Source organism: Lissotriton helveticus, chromosome 10 (genome assembly GCF_964261635.1).
Source record: "Lissotriton helveticus chromosome 10, aLisHel1.1, whole genome shotgun sequence".
Taxonomy (NCBI): Eukaryota; Metazoa; Chordata; class Amphibia; order Caudata; family Salamandridae; genus Lissotriton; species Lissotriton helveticus.
Window position 1 is genome coordinate 258,157,351 of NC_136071.1, and position 19,768 is coordinate 258,177,118.

The following is a 19,768-nucleotide window of genomic DNA, read 5'->3' on the forward strand; positions in this document are numbered from 1 at the left end:
TGCAAATGTATTTCAAGGGTGCCAAAAGGCCACCCTGATGCAGCCCCCAAAATAGTATTTATGCACATGTGGCGCACACACATGCCCTAAGGGCATGTCTATGCGCCACATGGCACTTCGAAAAATGCTATTTCGTGCATTTTTCTAAGGAATTGCAAATTACCATCAACTTGAAGTTGATGGTAATTTGCGATTCCTTAATGCAAAGTGGCATTCTGAGAATGCTTCTTGCATTGCATTTAGAGAATCGCAAATTGCGGGATTAAAGTTTTGGCAGACTTTACCTAACCTCTGAGTGTGCATTTTTTGATGAAAGAAATTGAATAATAGTAAATCGGCAAGTGGTTCTAGCCGTGTATATGCACAACCGACATGGGATGTTTTCCAAGAGGAACCGGAAAACGTGTGGATTGAGATATATATATATATATATATATATATATATATATATATATATATATATATATATATGATATTATCAGAGAAAATCCCTTGAGCAATGATAACATACAATAAAAACTGCACTTTGACTATCCAACTGCCTTCCCACCCCTTGGATCATCGACAGTGTAGCTAGGCAAATACAACACAAGTGTTCATGGCAACTCTTTATCTCTTTACCAGATTGCCTAATTTCGACATTTTGTCTTGTCTTTTGTGTGAACCCAGCAACTGAAGGGGAAGATCCTTGTGAAAGGAAAGAAGCTGAACAGGCTGGCGGACAGCTCCATCCACAACGGCCACAGCAGCGCGGAAGCGGCAGATGTGTCTGACGAAGACGAAGCGGCAGAAATGGAGGATGAATCTGTGAAGCATAAAGTGGCAAATAAAAACGATGTAAGTGCATCAGTGAGGGGTTTTCGGACTGCTTGTTTGTGATTGCAGGTGGTGGGGACTATAACTTATTTATCATGATCAGACTTTGTCCCTGAATAATAGAGCAAGGCAGAAAAGGGAGGGAGAGAAACATAGGACAACTGTGACAAAAGCTGAAGCCATTCACGAAAACTGACCTGCAAGAGGGAGATAAATAGACTGGCACGGTAAGGTGGTTGGTGCGAGATGCCATGTTTAACCACTATGCGGACCGCAGGGAGACGCCCATACAGTCTGAACTGGGTTGCACACTAGTGTAATAGTGACACACAGTCGCCTGAAAGACATTTTTCAAACTTGGGTTATTGTACCAAAACTTTGCAGTGGTACAAATGGATAGCAAAGCCCTTATTGCCTTGTCTTGCTGCTTGGTTGACAGGTAAGAAAGCAACCAAATTTGCACCACTGCTTGTTACTGAGAGTTTTTTTTGCATCAGGGTAAAAATGTGAAAATGGATTATGGAACCATTTTTGAAAATAAATTACAAACATTGTTGCTTATAAATTATTTTGTGTTATAAGTCTTTCACAAAGACCACAATCCATACCTCACAATACCACAAATGACCAACTTGAGTTTGCATCCAACACAGTCTGATCTTTTACTGTACAGAACTATAGAAATAGATACCCTACACTTCCTATTATACAAGCACAGCACAAATAATGTCGATTCAGTTTGTGCCATGTCTGCCCTTGTGCAAATATGGGTTCCTTTGTTTCCCATTATATGAGCAGCATAAGTGTTGCAAATGGATTTGGCCTACTTTTGTTGCACTATTTTAATGTTTCCCTAGAATGGTCCCTGAAGTGATGCTTCAACTAAGGCTTATGTGCTGATAAAAGACTGAAAAACTGTACAGGTTAAAAGGCAGTAGTGTCTTGTGCTATCAGACCGTGTCTAGACCCACTATAGTGCCTTCATCCACCTCAACGATCATGAAAAAGAAAGGAGTGAGGCAAGACCGCTTAGTTAAATTCCAAACATAAGGTTATTTGGGTTAGCATAAACTATAAACTCATTCTATATAAATGGGATAAAATCACTTGATTCTTATAAAAAAAAGTCATGCAAAAATACAAATCCGTCCTAACATTAACTAACCACTTAAAAATAATAATCAGTACATTTTTAATCAATTTCTCTTTAAATTATTTTGTGCTAAGCAAACTGTCAAACCTATCGGTGATTTATTCATGTCTCTTTTTTGCTCTATTGTTGATACATTGAATTGAATTGAATTTTTGAATTAGAAGAGATTGAATACTACGGTGACAATGAAACATAGGACTGCAACAAACAATCGTATTTGCGCGCCATCTTGGAACATGCATTTCGTCAATTACGAAAACATTGTTTACTTGTATAATTTCAATTCTTTGTTTTCCGTGATTAACTGTGAAAAACACAGAATTGAAATTATACAAGTAAACAATCTTTTCGTAATTGACGAAATGCATGTTCCAAGATGGCGCGCAAATACGATTGTTTGTTGCAGTCCTATGTTTGTGTTACTGACCCCTAGTGTACTCATATAATGGCATTGCGCTGTGCGTTGACTTGTAAACACTGACAAAGGGATTGTGTCCCGAAACGCGTTTGTTTGAATAAACCTCTGCTGAAGCCACAACCCCGAGAGTGCTGTTTCTTCTAACCCGGATGGGTGTAACTGAAGGAGTGGAGCTGTCATATATATATATATATATATATATATATATATATATATATATATATGGAGAGATTCCTTTTCGTTGAAAAAGAACAGAGGCTGCAAGAGGGATTCAGGTTGGACACAGCTTTATTTCAAATAGTCCCAGCTCTGGCGAATGCATTTCGGAGGTTGTGCCTTCTTCAGCGCCGTCAGCTGTTAGGATCCGCTCTAATGTTCTCAATCTGTTTAAAATAATTGCCGGCACTTGTGTCCTTCCTTCCAACGCGGTCTGCGCACCAATCAGAGCCCGCGTGAGTTACCAGCAAACTCCAATTCCCAGCATGCCACATCATGGTATCCCGGGCTGGTGGTGTGGAGGAGTGGACTCGGTATTCGCAGTGCAAGCTTCAGGTGAGTCGAGTGGGTCATGAAGCCGCTGAAACAGGCAGTGTCCTTACCGCGTCCCCTTGAATACTGCAGCAGCCAGATGCGCTCGGAAGATGCATGAGAAGGGGCTGTCAAATGCGAGACAGATCGCCCTCTTCAGGTAAAATACCTAGTTCCTCTCACTTTCCCCGGACGATCATGGCGGACACCGAAGATACCAGTCCCCTGGTTAGTGAATGAGCTGCAAGCAGCGGTGTGCCAGTTTGTCCTCGGGTTCACTTGCGCTGCAGGGCCATCTGAACTGAGCTGCTGGCTAGCTCAGAAAATATGGAGAGATTCCTTTTCGTTGAAAAAGAACAGAGGCCGCAAGAGGGATTCAGGTTGGACACAGCTTTATTTCAAATAGTCCCAGCTCTGGCGAATGCATTTCGGCGGTTGTGCCTTTCAGCGCCGTCAGCTGTTAAGATCCGCTCTAATGTTCTCAATCTGTTTAAAATAATTGCCGGCACTTGTGTCCCTCCTTCCAACGCGGTCTGCGCACCAATCAGAGCCCGCGTGAGTTACCAGCGAACTCCAATTCCCAGCATGCCACATCATGGTATCCCGGGCTGGTGGTGTGGAGGAGTGGACTCTGTATTCGCAGTGCAAGCTTCAGGTGAGTCGAGTGGGTCACGGAGCCGCTGAAACAGGCAGTGTCCGTGTCGCGTCCCCTTGAATACTGCAGCAGCCAGATGCGCTCGGAAGATGCATGAGAAGGGGCTGTCAAATGCGAGACAGATCGCCCTCTTCAGGTAAAATACCTAGTTCCTCTCACTTTTCCCCGGACGATCATGGCGGACACCGAAGATACCAGTCCCCTGGTTAGTGAATGAGCTGCAAGCAGCGGTGTGCCAGTTTGTCCTCGGGTTCACTTGCGCTGCAGGGCCATCTGAACTGAGCTGCTGGCTAGCTCAGAAAATATGGAGAGATTCCTTTTCATTGAAAAAGAACAGAGGCCGCAAGAGGGATTCAGGTTGGACACAGCTTTATTTCAAATAGTCCCAGCTCTGGCGAATGCATTTCGGCGGTTGTGCCTTCTTCAGCGCCGTCAGCTGTTAAGATCCGCTCTAATGTTCTCAATCTGTTTCACAGTTAATCAGGGAAAACAAAGAATTGAAATTATACAAGTAAACAATGTTTTCGTAATTGACGAAATGCATGTTCCAAGATGGCGCTCAAATAAGATTGTTTGTTGCAGTCCTATGTTTGTGTTACTGACCCCTAGTGTACTCATATAAGGGCATTGCGCTGTGCGTTGACTTGTAAACACTGACGAAGGGATTGTGTCCCGAAAACGCGTTTGTTTGAATAAACCTCTGCTGAAGCCACAACCCCGAGAGTGCTGTTTCTTCTAACCCGGATGGGTGTAACTGAAGGAGTGGAGCTGTTTATATATATATATATATATATATATATATATATATATATATATAATCTCAACACTTACATCATAATGCACCTAAACGACATACTGTTTTTGCAATACTTTTTGTGTTGTGGTTTCCATATGTGGCCATTACTACAACTGGATTACTTCAGATGCTTTTAGTTTTTCTGATGTAAACGTATCTGTGTTTATATGTTCACGGAATTTGTGGCGTTGTGTTACACTGTTCGACATTCTTTGTAGTACACCCTTTCGTGTTTTTATTCGACACCCCTAAATGTTAAATAAGCATGTTGTCGTATTTTTGAATGTCAGGCAGTATTATTGAACCATTCCCTTAAAGAACCTTTTTCTCACCTCCTCTGTTCGTTCCACACGCTCAGCCCATATGCACACGTGTTGCTGGTAGTAATGGATTCCTTGCACAATCAGATATAGAACCTCCTTTTGGGTTTATTCTCCTAGAGCTGTAAGTGGCGTTCAATATTGTTATTCATAGTATCTATATTTTTTGATTGCTTTACTGCAGCAGGTAGAGGTGCATGTTGTCTTTACTGGTTCAAGCCATTCTTCTCCAATGTGCCATATTTGGGTGGCTTCTCTGTACCACAAACGTCTGGTTTCTCTGTCTCGTTACAGGAATCAACTGGCTTCTCTGACTCTGTGCCACAATTGACTGGTTCTTCTGTGAGTCTGCTTAAATTGTCTGGTACTTCTCTGAATCACTGATTTTGCCTTGTAGTGTTTCTCAAAGTGGCACCCTATACAGTACTCTATTTCACATTTTCGTGTAGTTCCTCATAACAGTGCTCTTGGTGTACAAACCCTTATTTCACTCGTATGCACCCTCAAAACCACCTCTTCGCTGCAGGTGGCCAGAACTCCCTTACTGAAATCCGCCATGTCTACGGATTTTTTTTTATTATAGCAGAATTAAACCTAATGGCTCTAAAATTGAAGTGCTATTTCTTGGCCATAATCATGTGCTGTTCTCTCCAAAACAATACCTAGCCCTTCCTTCTTTTTTTGAACACCTCAGAACATTTTCTAAATTCTTAAAACATTATTGTTGTCCCTCAGAATGCTGACTTCATTTGTTGATTCTATCATCAAAAATAGTTTATTTGTGTTGCTGGAGCTCAACTGCCACCTTTCTATTCAAAGGTCTGCACATTGGTGTAGCTGACCCCTGGTCAGCTCTTCACCCTTGAATACCAACTGAATAGTATACAAAGCATCCTAAATGATTCTAAAAGGGGTCTGCACCCTAAATGTTGCTAGAAGAGGGCTTCCACAGCGTTTAATATGTCTCATGCCATTTTGCTTGGGAAACTGGAAATGATCTGCATCAAAGACCACGTCTTGCTATGGTTTAAATCTTTTATTAGCAATCCTTTCACCTCTGCAGCTAAGCTCCTGGATTGCGGAGTTCCACAGGGTTCAGTCAGTTCTTAGCTCTTCCCTTTTTAATATTTCTCTTTCACCCTTGGTTAAAATTGTTGAATTCTGGGTGGCGAGCGTTGTATCCTATGCGGATGATACTCCACTCTTCATGGCCTTTCATGAAAAAGTTCCTTCTTCTTTGGGCTCCTGTAAGACTTGCCTTAAATCTGTTCTGGACTGGATGAATGCCAGCTTTTTAGTATTAAATCTGTTTTATTAGCAATTTACTCAGACAAGACTGAGATTCTTTTTCTGGGTGTTAAGTCTACCTCTGATTCTAACCCCTGGTGGCCATCGGAGATGGGCCCCTCCCCTGTGGTAAGAAACCTCGGAGTTAAATTTGTTTCCGAGCTTACCTTTGAGCCTCATATTAAAGCACTTTCTGTCTCTTGTTTTTTGAGTCTGAGGTTCTTGAGAAGGATGCTGCACCTCAATCCTGTGGAACATCGAAAAACAAGCGTTCATGCTTTGATTACTTCATAATTGGATGAATCCAATAGTCTGTACTTAGGGCTCCCAGCCTTTCTCATCCAGCATCTCCACACTATTCAGTGTGCTGCTGACCAACTGATTTTAAAATCCCTCAATGGTCTGGGTATTATGTTAGTAACGCCAGCTTGACTGGCTTTCAGTGAAAAGAAGGATCATTGCATTGAGGATATTCAATCAAAATGACCCATTCTACCTCAGATGTCCTTCCAGTTTTCTTCTCAGTTGCGTTCTTGGCGGTCTAACATTCTTACTTTGTTTCAAATTCCTTGGATATACAAGGCCAGAAGAAGAGGTAGGACATTTGCATGTCTGGCAGCAAGGTTGTGGAATGCACTTCCACTTGCTTTGAGAAGCAGCCCCTTTAAACGATACTTAGAAAAGATTTTAAAACGCTTCTTTTTGATTCCCGTATAAACATCTCCCAACCATGGTTCTCTCCTATGACGCTGTGGGTGGTCTTTATCCACTAGCGCCTGGATGCCTCCTTGAGGTAACTGTGAGCTTTAGAAATGCATTGCATTGTTTAGAAGACTGGCTGTAGTCTTAAAAACAATCAAATAACCCCTTTCAATAGAACCTTCAGTGCTTGCTTCTTCAAGCCTGGATGTAGTTCAATAGCATATACTTAATCTACAAATGCCTGGTCAGTCTTGCTTCCTCTTGCATATGCAGCAGGAGTGTCCCTCCTGCCTTCACCTTTTTTCTCCTTACCTCTAGGCTCCTCCTTAGAGATGACTGTTGCTTCAGAGTGATTAAGTCAAAGTGTGGAACCAACTCTCCTACCACATAAGAACTTTTCCCTCCTCCTGGGCTTTCAAAAAATGTTTGAAAGCTTTCCTTTTCATCCATTGTGATTCTGCCTTTCCTATAGCTACGCTGCTCACACCATGGGACAATTATTTCGTACTATGCACATCACAAATTCCACAAATAAATACATGTTTGGGCTGTAAACCTGTTCTGGTCACCAGAAGTATTAAATACCCACTTATTGACTCCCTAAATGACACAAAAGCTTGGTTAAGAACCAGGTGCAGACGAGCCTGAGACACGTTTGCGCATTCAGAAATCCTTTTGGCCATGTACAAACCCTATTTTGCGAGTCGCAAAAATTTACGACTCGCAAAATAGTGTTTTGCAATTCGCTATTAGGAAGGGGCGTTCCCTTCCTAATAGAGACCCCAAATGCCATGTATGACTCTTTTGAGACCACAATTGTCTCAAAGCAGTTGCAGTTTACCACCCTTCACAGAAAGGTGGTAAACCACTTGCAGTGGGGAAGGGGTCACCAGGGGACCCCTTCCCCTTTGTGGCTGGGGCTAAAAATATTAAGGGCAGGCAGTCGTCCCAGGGACCCCACTACCTGCCCTTAAAAATGAAACAAAAACTTTTCATTTTTCTTTTTTAAATGCATCCCGTTTTCCTTTAAGGTAAATGGCCTGCGTTAAAAAAAACTGCTTTATTGAAAAGTAGTTCCAGACATGGAGGTCTGCTAAGCCCAGCAGGCCACCATACCTGGGAGGGGCAGCCATTCCCTATGGGGTTGCAAATTGCGAGTGCCTCATGCAATTTGCGACCCCATTGGGAATCACAATCAGTGTCACAGACACTGTTGTACATACCAATATTGGGGGCTCAATTTGCGAGTTGCAAATTCTTTGGTCGTACATCTGGCCCTCAGTTTCTTGAATTAGCTCAGCACTACAAGGGCCCTAATGTAGGCCACTTTAAAAACTTTCATTCGCTTTCAACCAATCAAATGCTCCGAGTAATCCACTCATCACTCTGCCAGTTAAGTTTGAGTTTATATTTGAAAATGCAATTCACAAACTGATTCTTAAATGAAATACATCACATATCACTTAGATGAATCACCTCAAACCTCTTTTGCAAATTTGTGCTCTTCGTGTTGCTCAAAAACAACTATAAACAGTTACACGTAAACACAAAGGTAATGTAGGTTCTGTCAAACCCTTCCTTGATGCCCTATATGGCACCTGAGCATAATTCTTCAAGTTAAACGTTTTGGGAGTCCCTCAAATCTGACTAATCTTTTCAAAATGAATGTGTAAGTGGACAAACACATACTTTAGATATGCCTTTGCAAATTTGTTTAAAGTTAGTAATCATCAAGAATGTAGCTTCAGTTCAGCCATAACTACAGAACTGCTATTGCAGACTAGGTAGTAGGTGTACATTTACATATAGGATTCACTAAAGAATTTCTATATGTGTGTATACAGTGTTCGTAATGATCCTAGACCATTATGTTTGATATTTTAATGTTTCAAATTGTTTTGTTTTTTTCTCTAGAAATCTACAGTAAAACTGGCAAAAGAGCTATCTGACACGGTTGTTTACTGCAAAAGCGTACACTTCAACAGCTTTGCAGGCGCTAAAGCGCGTCAGACATTTTACGAGATGTCGTCATTCGTAGAAAGTAAAGCCCAGAAGCTGGCTAATGATTCAGGTAGGGATTAAAAATGTTGTGTACCTGTGGATTTACCTGTAAACATTTTGTCTTATAAACAAGACAACGCTGTTTAGAATGTCTATCATGTAATGCGCTTATGTTTTAATCCATGAACAGGTTCACTGTAAGAGTACAAAGTCAGTAAACGTTGAAGGTTGGTTGCATTTTACAATTGATTGTTTAGGATTCACTTGTTTCAGGGGTGCCTACAAATGACAGGTACTCCATCATGGTGGCTCCATGTCATCTCTGCTGAAAAATCATGCATCTGTTGCTGATGCAGATCACCAGAAGAACTGAATCATACAAATGACCCTTGTTTATAAAGTGGCTACATGCCAATTTAGTTTGGAGATTTTTCTGGTTTAAACATTTCTTAATATAAAATTATTTAACCACCTCATCTGAAGCAACTATGGAGTATGGTTAACATTCCCCAAGCAAGCCAGTTTAAGGTCCACCGTGTCTATATATGAAAAGTAAGGCAGATAATTAAATAATCAGACTTCAAGCTGATTCTTTCGTTTTGTGAATGACCGTGGACACAGATGGCACAATTGTTGATCAGATCTCTCACATATCTGTACCTCAAGTGAAGTTCCATTCATCTTTTGGCAGAGCTGTCGAGTGACCAGCACTACTTATTTCTGTAAATGTTATGTGCCCTGGCAGGACCTCAGGCTGATTATGTATTTGAGGCACTGCCACCAGAGCTGCTCCAAAGACATTTCCTGATCTTATCCGGGTTGGTGCAAGCCACATGTCCCAGATCCTTAATAATGGGAGTCACTATGTTCCTCGTTAAGAGGTGTGGATAAAATAGCTCCTGGGTAGAGCCTCCTTTCCTCAACCATACGTTTCCCCTGTCTGTTGTGGGGGTATTATGGTTACTAAGGGCAGAGAAATTTAGAGGAAAGAAAAGTACATGACATTCCCATAATTCAGGTGAGATTTCAAAAGGTTATTAAATGCTGTGGCCTTCACAAAATTAACACAGAAGGAAAGCTGTGACCGATAGGTTAAAAATGATAAAGGACTCCTCCTCAAGTGAGGTTTATCTGAAGTTGTGGAAACAGTTTCGCGCTAACGATCACAGAAAATGTCCTGATTTGTTAGACTGTACTGGGTAAACACTGCAGTTGACAAACGCTGGTAACATTGCCAAATATTCAAACCATAATTATTGTTGCAGTAAAATACTGACATATTCTTGGACTTATTTCACCTGTTGATGGTCACTTACTAGTACGACCCGAGGGGCCTTATGAACTAACCATCTTGGGTACTCAATCAATCAATCAATCAATCATAATAATTGTATAGCGCACTACTCACCCGGAAGGGTCTCAAGGCGCTTGGGGGAATGGGTCCGCTACTGCTCGAACAGCCAGGTCTTGAGTTGTCTCCTGAAGGCGAGGTGGTCCTGGGTCAGCCGAAGGTGGATGGGGAGGGAGTTCCATGTCTTGGCCGCCAGGTAGGAGAAGGATCTGCCTCCGGCGGTGGCTCTTCGGATGCGTGGTATGGCGGCGAGGGCGAGGCTGGTAGACCGTAGCTGGCGGGTGGGCGTGTAGAAGGTCAGGCGGTCGTTGAGGTACTTGGGGCCCAGGTCGTGGAGAGACTTGTGTGCGTGGGTGAGGAGCCTGAACGTGATCCTCTTGTTGACGGGGAGCCAGTGCAGGTCCCTCAGGTGGCCGGAGATGTGGCTGCGTCGGGGGATGTCTAGGATGAGTCGGACGGATGCGTTCTGGATGCGTTGGAGTCTTTTCTGTAGCTTGGCTGTGGTTCCGGTGTAGAGGGTGTTTCCGTAGTCCAGTCGGCTGGTGACGAGGGCCTGGGTGACCGTCTTCCTGGTTTCGGTCGGGATCCTATTTGCCATGTTGTTCTGGGCCTCAGTCTTCTGTTGCACACTAACTGGATAGCCAAGTTACTCTCTTTGTACATTTGAATCTCCTGTGATAGCCAGGTCAAGAAGTCAAGTCAAGAAGCTCCAGAGAATCTAGATCACCAAATTCCTCTGATTAAAAAATTCCTACATTTGTGTCCAGCCAGAATTTTTTTTAATGAATAGGTCTTTAGTTACATAGTGAGTAATTTTCCAGGTAAAAAGATGATCCATAAGAGACACCACAAAGTTCAAGTGCTGTGTGAGGCCGAGATGCAACTAGTAAGAATGTCTGCAAGCTAAATGAAGCAGTGATTTAGTTGAGAGATGAGGTTTAAAGAATAACTATGGCCTTATAGTGATAATAAAGGTCACAGGTCCCACGTCAGGCGGTGATTGTTGGTCTTCAGGGTAGCCTTTGAGTATTCTCCACGTGATCCCTTCACCCAGGCAGTCCTTGTTGCCGTACCTCAGAAAAATGTGCAGTGGAGTCAAACTGATTCTACGAAAAGGTATGGGTGTGCATGAAGGATCAGCAGCATATCCTGCTTGGGACAGGTATTGCTCAATAAATCACTGTGACACTGTAAACTAGGGACCAGTTTTAACCTTAATCAAGGCAGTATACCTCTCATCATCCATGCGATTTGCCACAAATATGTGATGTATGGTACAATATTAGCATCTGTCACCATTGGTTTCCTTCACTCACAAATATGAGGCACTAGTCAAATGCTTAAATTTCTTTACCTCCCTCCGTGACCCCACTGGCACCAAAATACTTGAGTCTAGAGGCAACTTCTCCCTTGGACTTTGGTTATGATGGCGATAGCAACTTGCTATTTCCAGCATCATGGTCAATGGACAGACTCCTCTGGGTACCTTGAATTGCTCCACAAGATTCTGCTGCTTTCTTTGGCCTCTTCTGGTCACTTCCAGCTCTTCTTTCCCACCATTTTGGTGGCGATTCTGTGTCTTGGCTCTCTTGCCAATGACCTCCTCTTTAGCCGTCAGAATCCTTTGAGGTTTTAGTCAATCCATGTACCACTGCACACGTGTCACCTGGGCTGTTGCATTATGCTTTTCCTCCCTCAACAAACCTCATTTCTTATTGACCCTAGTGCCTGGCTTCCTGTCTCTCAGCTTTCTGTAGAAAGATCAGTAACTTGAAGTTACAAGAAAATGCATGTGGCCCCAAACAAGTTGAGTGTAACAAGTAAGAGGACACTTGAAACGTCCCTGCCATCAGTAAGGTTCTATGCAGAAGACAATATGGAAGTCTGTGGCTAAAGTTACCGTATATAGGAAGCGTTGAGAGATCTCGGCTATCCTCAGAGCTGCTCCATGATTTGTTCTAGATTCTCAATAGCTGTGGTGCATGTACAGTTCTGTGAGTTTGAGTCTAGAAACAGAGAATCTGCTCAAAATGTGAATAGGGTGCCAAGAAAAGTTCAAAGTTAAACTTAGTGCCCATTCAGTGGACCTACAGTGCTGTTTTAGTTGGTGAATGGGGGCACTGGGCACAGATCAGCGGGAGACCAGTTACTTCTACAGCGTGTCGCCAAAGTCACAACTAAGGAGACTACCAATGCTAAAAACAGGCTGTCTTACATTGTATCTCCCTATGTTTTACATTGTGCCTAAAACTGACTGATTGTAGTTGGATCTGGTCGCACACTCTGGCTCAAAGTCACACTTGTAGGTGATCATGATGGAGCAAAGGTCGGCTACAGTCCCTAGTTTAGGCTTGCTGAAGTTTACATTCTCAAACACATATCAAGAGTTCCGTTTGCGATGGAGGAGGCCGAGAGGTGCTGGTAGAGAGTGACAGGAGGCTGCAGGAGTAGCGCAAAGGGTAGGCCAGGCATGGTGTGTGGATATTGCTGGAGCTTCGCATTGGCTGTCTCCCACTAGCGGTCCATGCCAGAGCTTCACTATGAATCGCGATGTGAGCGGCGAGGTCTCGGTGCAGACAGGCTGGTTCTCGGTTCGCAAAGAGCTCTAAAGCTTGAATATAGCTCCCGGACTCAGACCAAGGGTCCAAGACCTGAGAGGCACCAGGCTGGTTCTCGGTTTGCAAAGAGCCCAAAAGGTTGAATATAGCTCCCGGAGTCAGACCAAAGGTCCAAGACCTGAGAGGCACCACTGAGGGGTCAGGAACTCACTTCAGTTGGGTCCATGGGCTGCCGCAGGATGTTGAGGAGCCTTTTATGTCCCGGAGGCTCGAGTCTGGAGGTCATTAAACTAGCCCTTGGAGTCACTCTGGTGTCCTAGGTTCCAGGGTGAAGTTGCAGGTCCAGATCTCTTTTCACTCCGGCAATAGGGCAGCCGGTCAGCACTGCAGATCAGCAGCTTCTTCAGAGCAGCAGTCCAGCGGAGTTGCAGTCCTTCAGCAGCACAGCAGCCCTTCTTCCTGGCAGAGTATCCACACGTCCAGAAGTTTACTGCAGAGTTGGTGTTGCTGCAGGGTGTCTCAAAACACTCCAAAATATAATAACCACATGGACTCCTCTTGGCAACACAAAGACAGCATTTACTTACAGTTGCGAGAGAGAGAAAACCTTCTGCACACAATACCGACTGCACCCCAGTCCTGCTCACACTTTTTCAGGTTTTCTCAAATTCCTGCTTAGCAGGCAGGCCTTTTTATGCACATTTTCACAATGATTTATTACACACAGTAAATAATAGTTCACTTACAAATTATAGATTTAAGATGGAAAAACACTCCAAGAAATGTGACCTCATAACCCCGAGTTCCGACCTAATCTGTTATACATTCTTTATTGCGCTTCCAATAATGCTGGACAAACCAGCTTTCTTATGCTTATGAATGCATGCGAGTTTCAAGGTAAACGCAATTTAAGTGAAGTGTGTGCTTTCAGTATTGTGCACCCAAGAACTCTGTGTGCTCTGACCCAAATTACTTCCCTGGACCCAATATTTAATCCAGCACCTTGGCCCTGTGTGCTCCGGGCTAATTCGATTTCAGGAACCCGTTGTCTAATCATGCCATGATCTGTTGGAAGGCACAGGTACGTGCCGGTAGACTTGCGTGCTGATGTTGTTAATGCTTTTAAGTCGGTTAAACATGAGTTGGCCTTTAACAGAAAACCCTTTTAAGTTTCCTATTCTATTATATCCTTAAGTGAACTTTTCACCTTTCACGTGTCAGGGCAGGATTTGGGCCTAAACAGGTTTCTGACCTGGAAAAGCTGTGTGGCTTCTGCTTCGACTTGTTGTTGCTCTATTTTCTTGTGTTTCATATTTTCTATAGCGTGTTCATCTTCCATATTTACATTTCCTACAACAGTGTATGAGATCCGGTATACATACCAAGTTGTGCCATTGTAGTGGACAGAAGCCTATTCCAGTATGAATTGGATTGGGCCCAACTCCTCCCTCCCATCTTGCCAGTGAAGGCCCATCCAGCTGCACCTAAGTTCTGCCTTGTGTGTGGATGTTTAGGAAGAATACACAAAGCCCACCTGTCAACTACATCCTGTCATGTGACTCCGAGACAGGCTGCAGCCACCAAATTGCTAAGGCAAGAAGATTAAAACTTTCTAAAATTGGCATTTTGAGAATTAGTAACTTAAAATCTTTACCATAGGTTATGGTTTTATTTACAGTTCCAGAGACACCAAACATGAACTGGGTGCATGTTCCTATTTGAAAATTACACTTATACAATGTAATAAGGTACCTCCAGTGTTATCCTATGGGAGAAGTAGGCCTTGCAGTAGTGTAAAATGAATTTGAGTTTTTCACTAATAGAAGATGTAAAACTTAAAAGTACATGTTCTCCTATTTAAATACATTGTACCCTGCCCTCTGGGTTGTCCAGGGACTACCCAACAGGTGACCTATATGTATGTTTTTATTTATTTATGTATAAAGTTTTATATAGCGCGAACAAGATCCCGAAGGATATCAGATCGCTTTACAAAACTGGTGGCAGGAACCCAATAACGACATCAAGTAGGAATACACAACATGAATAATCTCAAAATTCACGGACAAATTACACAAAGGAGAGTAACACAATAAACAGATGATAGCGGGTTACGAGGGGAGAACACAATGCGGTAAAGAGGAGCAGAATCACATGATGGAAAAGTGGTTGTAGAATCAATGATTTCGAGTAAGTGGACCTGGCCCACATTAAGGAAGGAATTTGTCCATTAGGAATCTTTTGGCTTCTAGTTTGAAAGGAGTCGTTGAGGAGATTCTGCGTACTTCCGGTGGAAGTAAGTTCCATATCTTTGGGGCGCGCCAGAGAAGGCTCAGTGACAAGTTCTCTTTTTGCTAAGGATGAGAGGTTTCAGGAGGAAAGTGTTATCGCTTTTTGAGTCTCCCCCACCACAGGATAATTGAAGCTTTTGTGCTAGGTATCTGGGAGTTTTTAAATGCAGGGTTTTGTGCGTCAGAACGGCAATCTTTAACTGAAGTCGAGCTTTGTAGGGTAACCGTTTGAGAGATTTTAGGACTGGAGATATGTGCTCATTTCAATTGGTACCTGTGACCAGTCTGGCTGCGGCATTCAGTGATGCCCTTAGTTAGGGAAGGTTTGGGCCTTACAAAAGGTTTAACCTGCCAGGCGACCTGGTAGGTTGAAACTGCACACACAGGCTCTACAATGGCTGGCTTGAGACATGTTTATAGTGCTACTTAAGTGCGTTGCACAATCAGTGCGGCAGACCCACTCATAGCATTTAATTTACAACAGGCCCTGTGCACAGGTAGAGCAACTTTAATAGGGATTTACAAATTAACTAAAAATTTAAGTTGGGTGTAAGCCAATCTAACATTTTAAAAGGGGAGAACACACGCACTTGAACAGTGGTAGAGTGTGCAGAGTCCTAAGGCCTACAGAATCGAGATCACCAAAAAACAAAAATGGAGGTGAAGGCAAAATATTTGATGATGACCCTTCAGAAAAGGCCAAGTCCAAGACCCCCAACCCCCCTCCCTTCAGCCAAAGACCAGGGCATACTAATCTGTAGCTTGGTAGGCTTCCCTGCTCAGGCAATAGAACATGGACGAAGGCCCTGTCATGCAGGGGCACTTGTCAGTTCTGTGTCTCTGTAAACTCCGTGGGATCCCTCTGTCTATACTCTCCTGAGCCACTGAACTGACCCATGGGGATCCCTTCTCCTCATCTGGGGACCCCATCTGTGCAGCTTCTAACCTGAACTTGCTCACAGATGCATCCCAGTAGTCAGACAATACCTCCAGGGCCAACAAAGTGATGTAGCCCATTCCACCCCTTGGCCTCAGGCCAACAAAAACAAGATCAGCAAAAATAATCTGAAGGTGGAAGGCAACATTTTTGGAGATGATCCTGCAGAAATGGCCAAGTCCAACACCAGTAATAACAGACGACATAGGGTTTGGGGTAAGGGTCTGGTCCTGTTTTTAAAAAGCAATAGCTGTATAACTGTAAGGACTAGAAGAATGCTTTAAATGGTGTCCCAATCACGCCAACTAGCCTACAATCTGAGTTGAAAGATTAATACACCTTTGTCTCCCACACTGGACAAAGTGTAATATGGTGCCCACGCACACAAGTGGAGAAGTGTGGCTCACCGATTAGAGCGGCAGACTCTGAGGCAGAGGTCTGGCCCGGGACCAGGGTTCAATCCCTGTCGCGGCAGGGTCTTGGGCTCAATGTCCTCGGACCCGATAATTCTCGCCTCGGTGCCTACTCTAATCATGGGTTCCACTCTGCAACTCTGGGCAATAGCTTGCTTAATCTCCACACCGGCCCAGGAGTGGATACCTCACAGGAACAGGCCAGGAAGGGTTCCACAGCGGTATTCGTACTGCGCTTAGAGACCCCTGGGTGATAGGCGCTACACAAGTGCAAATTACATTTACATTTACATTACATTTACACACTGTCAGTGAGTGGTACAGTGTTGGTGAGGTATGATGCAAGCACACTAGATGACATGGTGCCTCCCACAGGTCTCAAACCCTCCTGCAATGCAGATATTCTCTGCATGGTTCAGTCCAGGTGGGTTCCAGTGTCCTCAAGACTCCTGAGTCACTCACTTCATCGGTGCAATCCCTGTGAAGGCTTCAGTCCACTGGGTCTTGCTTCTCACCTGCCTGATCAAGGCCTAGTTCTTCCCCACCCCAGCACACCAAGCAGTACAGCTTCACTCAGGGCAAGTCACAGCATCATGGGTTTCCCAGAGCTACACCTGTTCCCAACCTACACAAAAGCAACAAACTTCCAGTGTATTGTTTCTTGGTAGATTTGCCACTCTCAGTCCTACTCTCTGTCTCAGTCTTACTTTCCTTCTCCTTCTCCTCCTCTCTCCCACTCTCCATTTTTAGTTAACTTCTCTGTATGTCAATGTGGCCAACTTTCACAAGTTAGGGGAGGAAAGATAAAAATCAAAACGCAGGCCAACCAAACGTCCATACTTCTACACACTTTTCCTCCCAGCATTTCTCATACGAGGGGAGGTGAGGACAAATGCATCCGGACAATAAAAATATAAATTCTCTGATAGCAGATACCCCAGTCATGGATTCTGTGCTGCCAATTTTCAGCAGTACTCCTTTCTGCCAGCCTTTTATGCCCGACAGGACTTTGGGATGATTGTTATTGGAGACAGAAACCTAATGGTGGTTGACATGATGGGCGCTCTCTGATGCACTTCCGTAAGAGCTGCTCCAAAGACAATTCCTCACCTTGTCTTAGGCACGACCTCCATGTTGTTGCAACCGACATGTCTCAGATACCCACAGTAGAACCTCAGCTACTCCAACTGTCAGTCTTGAGGGGATATTATAGTTCTACAGAAGCAAGAGGGAAGAAATAGCTTTCCTTTCTGTTTTAGCAACATAAACAGTAATATTGTATTGGGATACTAGTTTAGCGTTAAGTAGGTGGGACAAGATGGTTGACAGTAGCTTACCTGCAAGTAACGTGTCTTGTAAACAGTCTTTTGATGGTTTTCTTTGTTGAAACCTGAGGCGGCGGCTTGAAGATGGGCCTTATATTGGGGGAATGAATTTGGGAATTGTTGAACAGCTTTACTCTAACGTATTTGCCACTTGAGCAGGCATTTTGAAATTGTGTTTCACCTTTGAGTTATGGAATTGCTAAGCATTGATGTATTGTGTAAGACAACTGAACACAAACAAAGGTGCACAAGAAAATCTCAGCAACTTTTTATTTATTTTTATTAAATACTGTGTTTAATTACATCAAGTATAAGTACTCAAAGTAGATTTACAGGAAGTATGGTCAAAATATCACTAATATTGTTAATAACACATCTAGTGAGTATACACAGCCTCACTACTAGTGAGAACGAATTACTCGTACAGTTATCAGCAGTACAGTAATGTGTCTGTAGAATTGTTAACTTCAAACAATTAAACCAACATCCCAATTAATGATAATAACAAAAATCACACCCAGGAATACGAATCCTATTCCTTGAACCCATCCCCTCCCCCCACCCTCGCCTGTGGCAGCTACAGATAGGTGGCACAATACCTCCAATCCAGGTATAGAAACCAGCGTTACACTCATAACTTATTCAAGGGTTATGGAGTCGTGGAGTGAGAGGATGCGTGTGGTAGTGTTATAATAGGAGGCATTGAAGCGGACCCAGTGCTCAGCGAGCTGTGCGTGCTCAGTCTCAGTCTAACCCTCATAATCTGTTGTGGACACTTCAGTCAACATTTGCTCCCATTCAAGGAGATCACCTTCCGCGTTCTCAGCGGTCCATACTGCTTTGAGGTGACATTCCTCTTCTACTCCCCACTTGCGCAAGTCATCTCTCCAATTCTTCCACACCGGTGGACCGGGATGTATCCAGCCCAAGGGGCGCAAACTTATGGGGCATCTTAGTCTCTTTCTTGGGAGTCGGAAGCACTCCCAAAATACACTGCTTTTTAAAAACGTATAGATACGCACCACTGTGGCTGTGCCCAAAGATAACACCACCCTTTGCCAGTACAACTGCAGGTGTGGACAATTCCAGATCATATGTAAAAACGTGGCAGGATCTGAGCCACAGTGTTGGCATGCGGAAGACCACTCAGGTGTGAACTGTGTTCGCCGCTGGGGAGTAAGATACAACGGTGTAGATAGTAGAACTGGATTAGTTTAAACTGTGCATTGCTAGTGGCTTCTGCCACTTGTGACCTATGTTCCCTCTAGGCCGCGCGCGCGCACCTTCCCTGACGTCAGTGCGCACCACCTAGCTTGGAGCGCGCACACAGGACGTCGCTAGAGAGTCGCGCCGCCCGCCGCTTTTAAAAAGCGAGCGGCGCGAACATGAGGCCCTTTTCCAGTGGTGGCTGCGGGCATGAGGAGTGTGGAGTGCAGGTAAGGAGGCAGGGGGGGGCTGGTGGGGATTGTGGGGATTATGGCGATTATGGTGTTTGCGGCTGCGTGGGTGTGTGGCAGACTGTGGCCTTTTGTTTAAATATTGCTGACAATCAGAGCCCCTTCACAGGCTCTGATTAACAGCAATACTTAAACAAAATGCCACAGTCTGCCCCGCGCTTTACTAACAAAAGCGTAGACACTTTCCAAACACAGCGTGTACTTTAGCACACGCTGTGTTTGGAAAGTGTCTACGCTTTTGTTAGTAAAGCGCGAGGCAGACTGTGGCATTTTGTTTAAGTATTGCTGTTAATCGGAGCCTGTGAAGGGGCTCTGATTATCAGAAATACTTATATGAGAGTCCAGCGCGGGTGGGGAACGAGCGGAACTGAAGGCGAGAGGGTAGACACACAAAACGAGTGGGACAGAGAGCAGAAAGAGTGGGACAGAGGGCATAAAGGTACACAAAACGAGCAGGACAGAGGGCATAAAGCCACAAAAAACGAGTGGGACAGAGGGCATAAAGGCACAAAAACGAGTGGAACACAGGACAGAAAGGCACAAAAAACAAGTGGGACAGAGGGCATAAAGGCACAAAAAACGAGTGGGACAGAGGGCAGAAAGAGTGGGACAGAGGGCATAAAGGCACACAAAACGAGTGGGACAGAGGGCATAAAGGCACAAAAACGAGTGGAACACAGGACAGAAAGGCACAAAAAACAAGTGGGAAAGAGGGCATAAAGGCACAAAAAATGAGTGGAACACAGGACAGAAAGGCACA

At 44.0% G+C, this 19,768-nt stretch overlaps 1 protein-coding gene across 2 annotated transcripts in view; it reads left to right on the forward strand.

The window, feature by feature from the left end:
- PLCD1 (phospholipase C delta 1) overlaps positions 1-19,768 on the forward strand; it is a 298,909-nt gene that overhangs the window by 256,782 nt on the left and 22,359 nt on the right. For both annotated transcript variants that reach the window (XM_078665274.1, XM_078665273.1), the window contains exons 9-10: positions 670-837; positions 8,590-8,746. In XM_078665274.1, the coding sequence (XP_078521400.1) occupies positions 670-837; positions 8,590-8,746 (325 nt within the window). The remainder of the gene's footprint in view (positions 1-669; positions 838-8,589; positions 8,747-19,768) is intronic.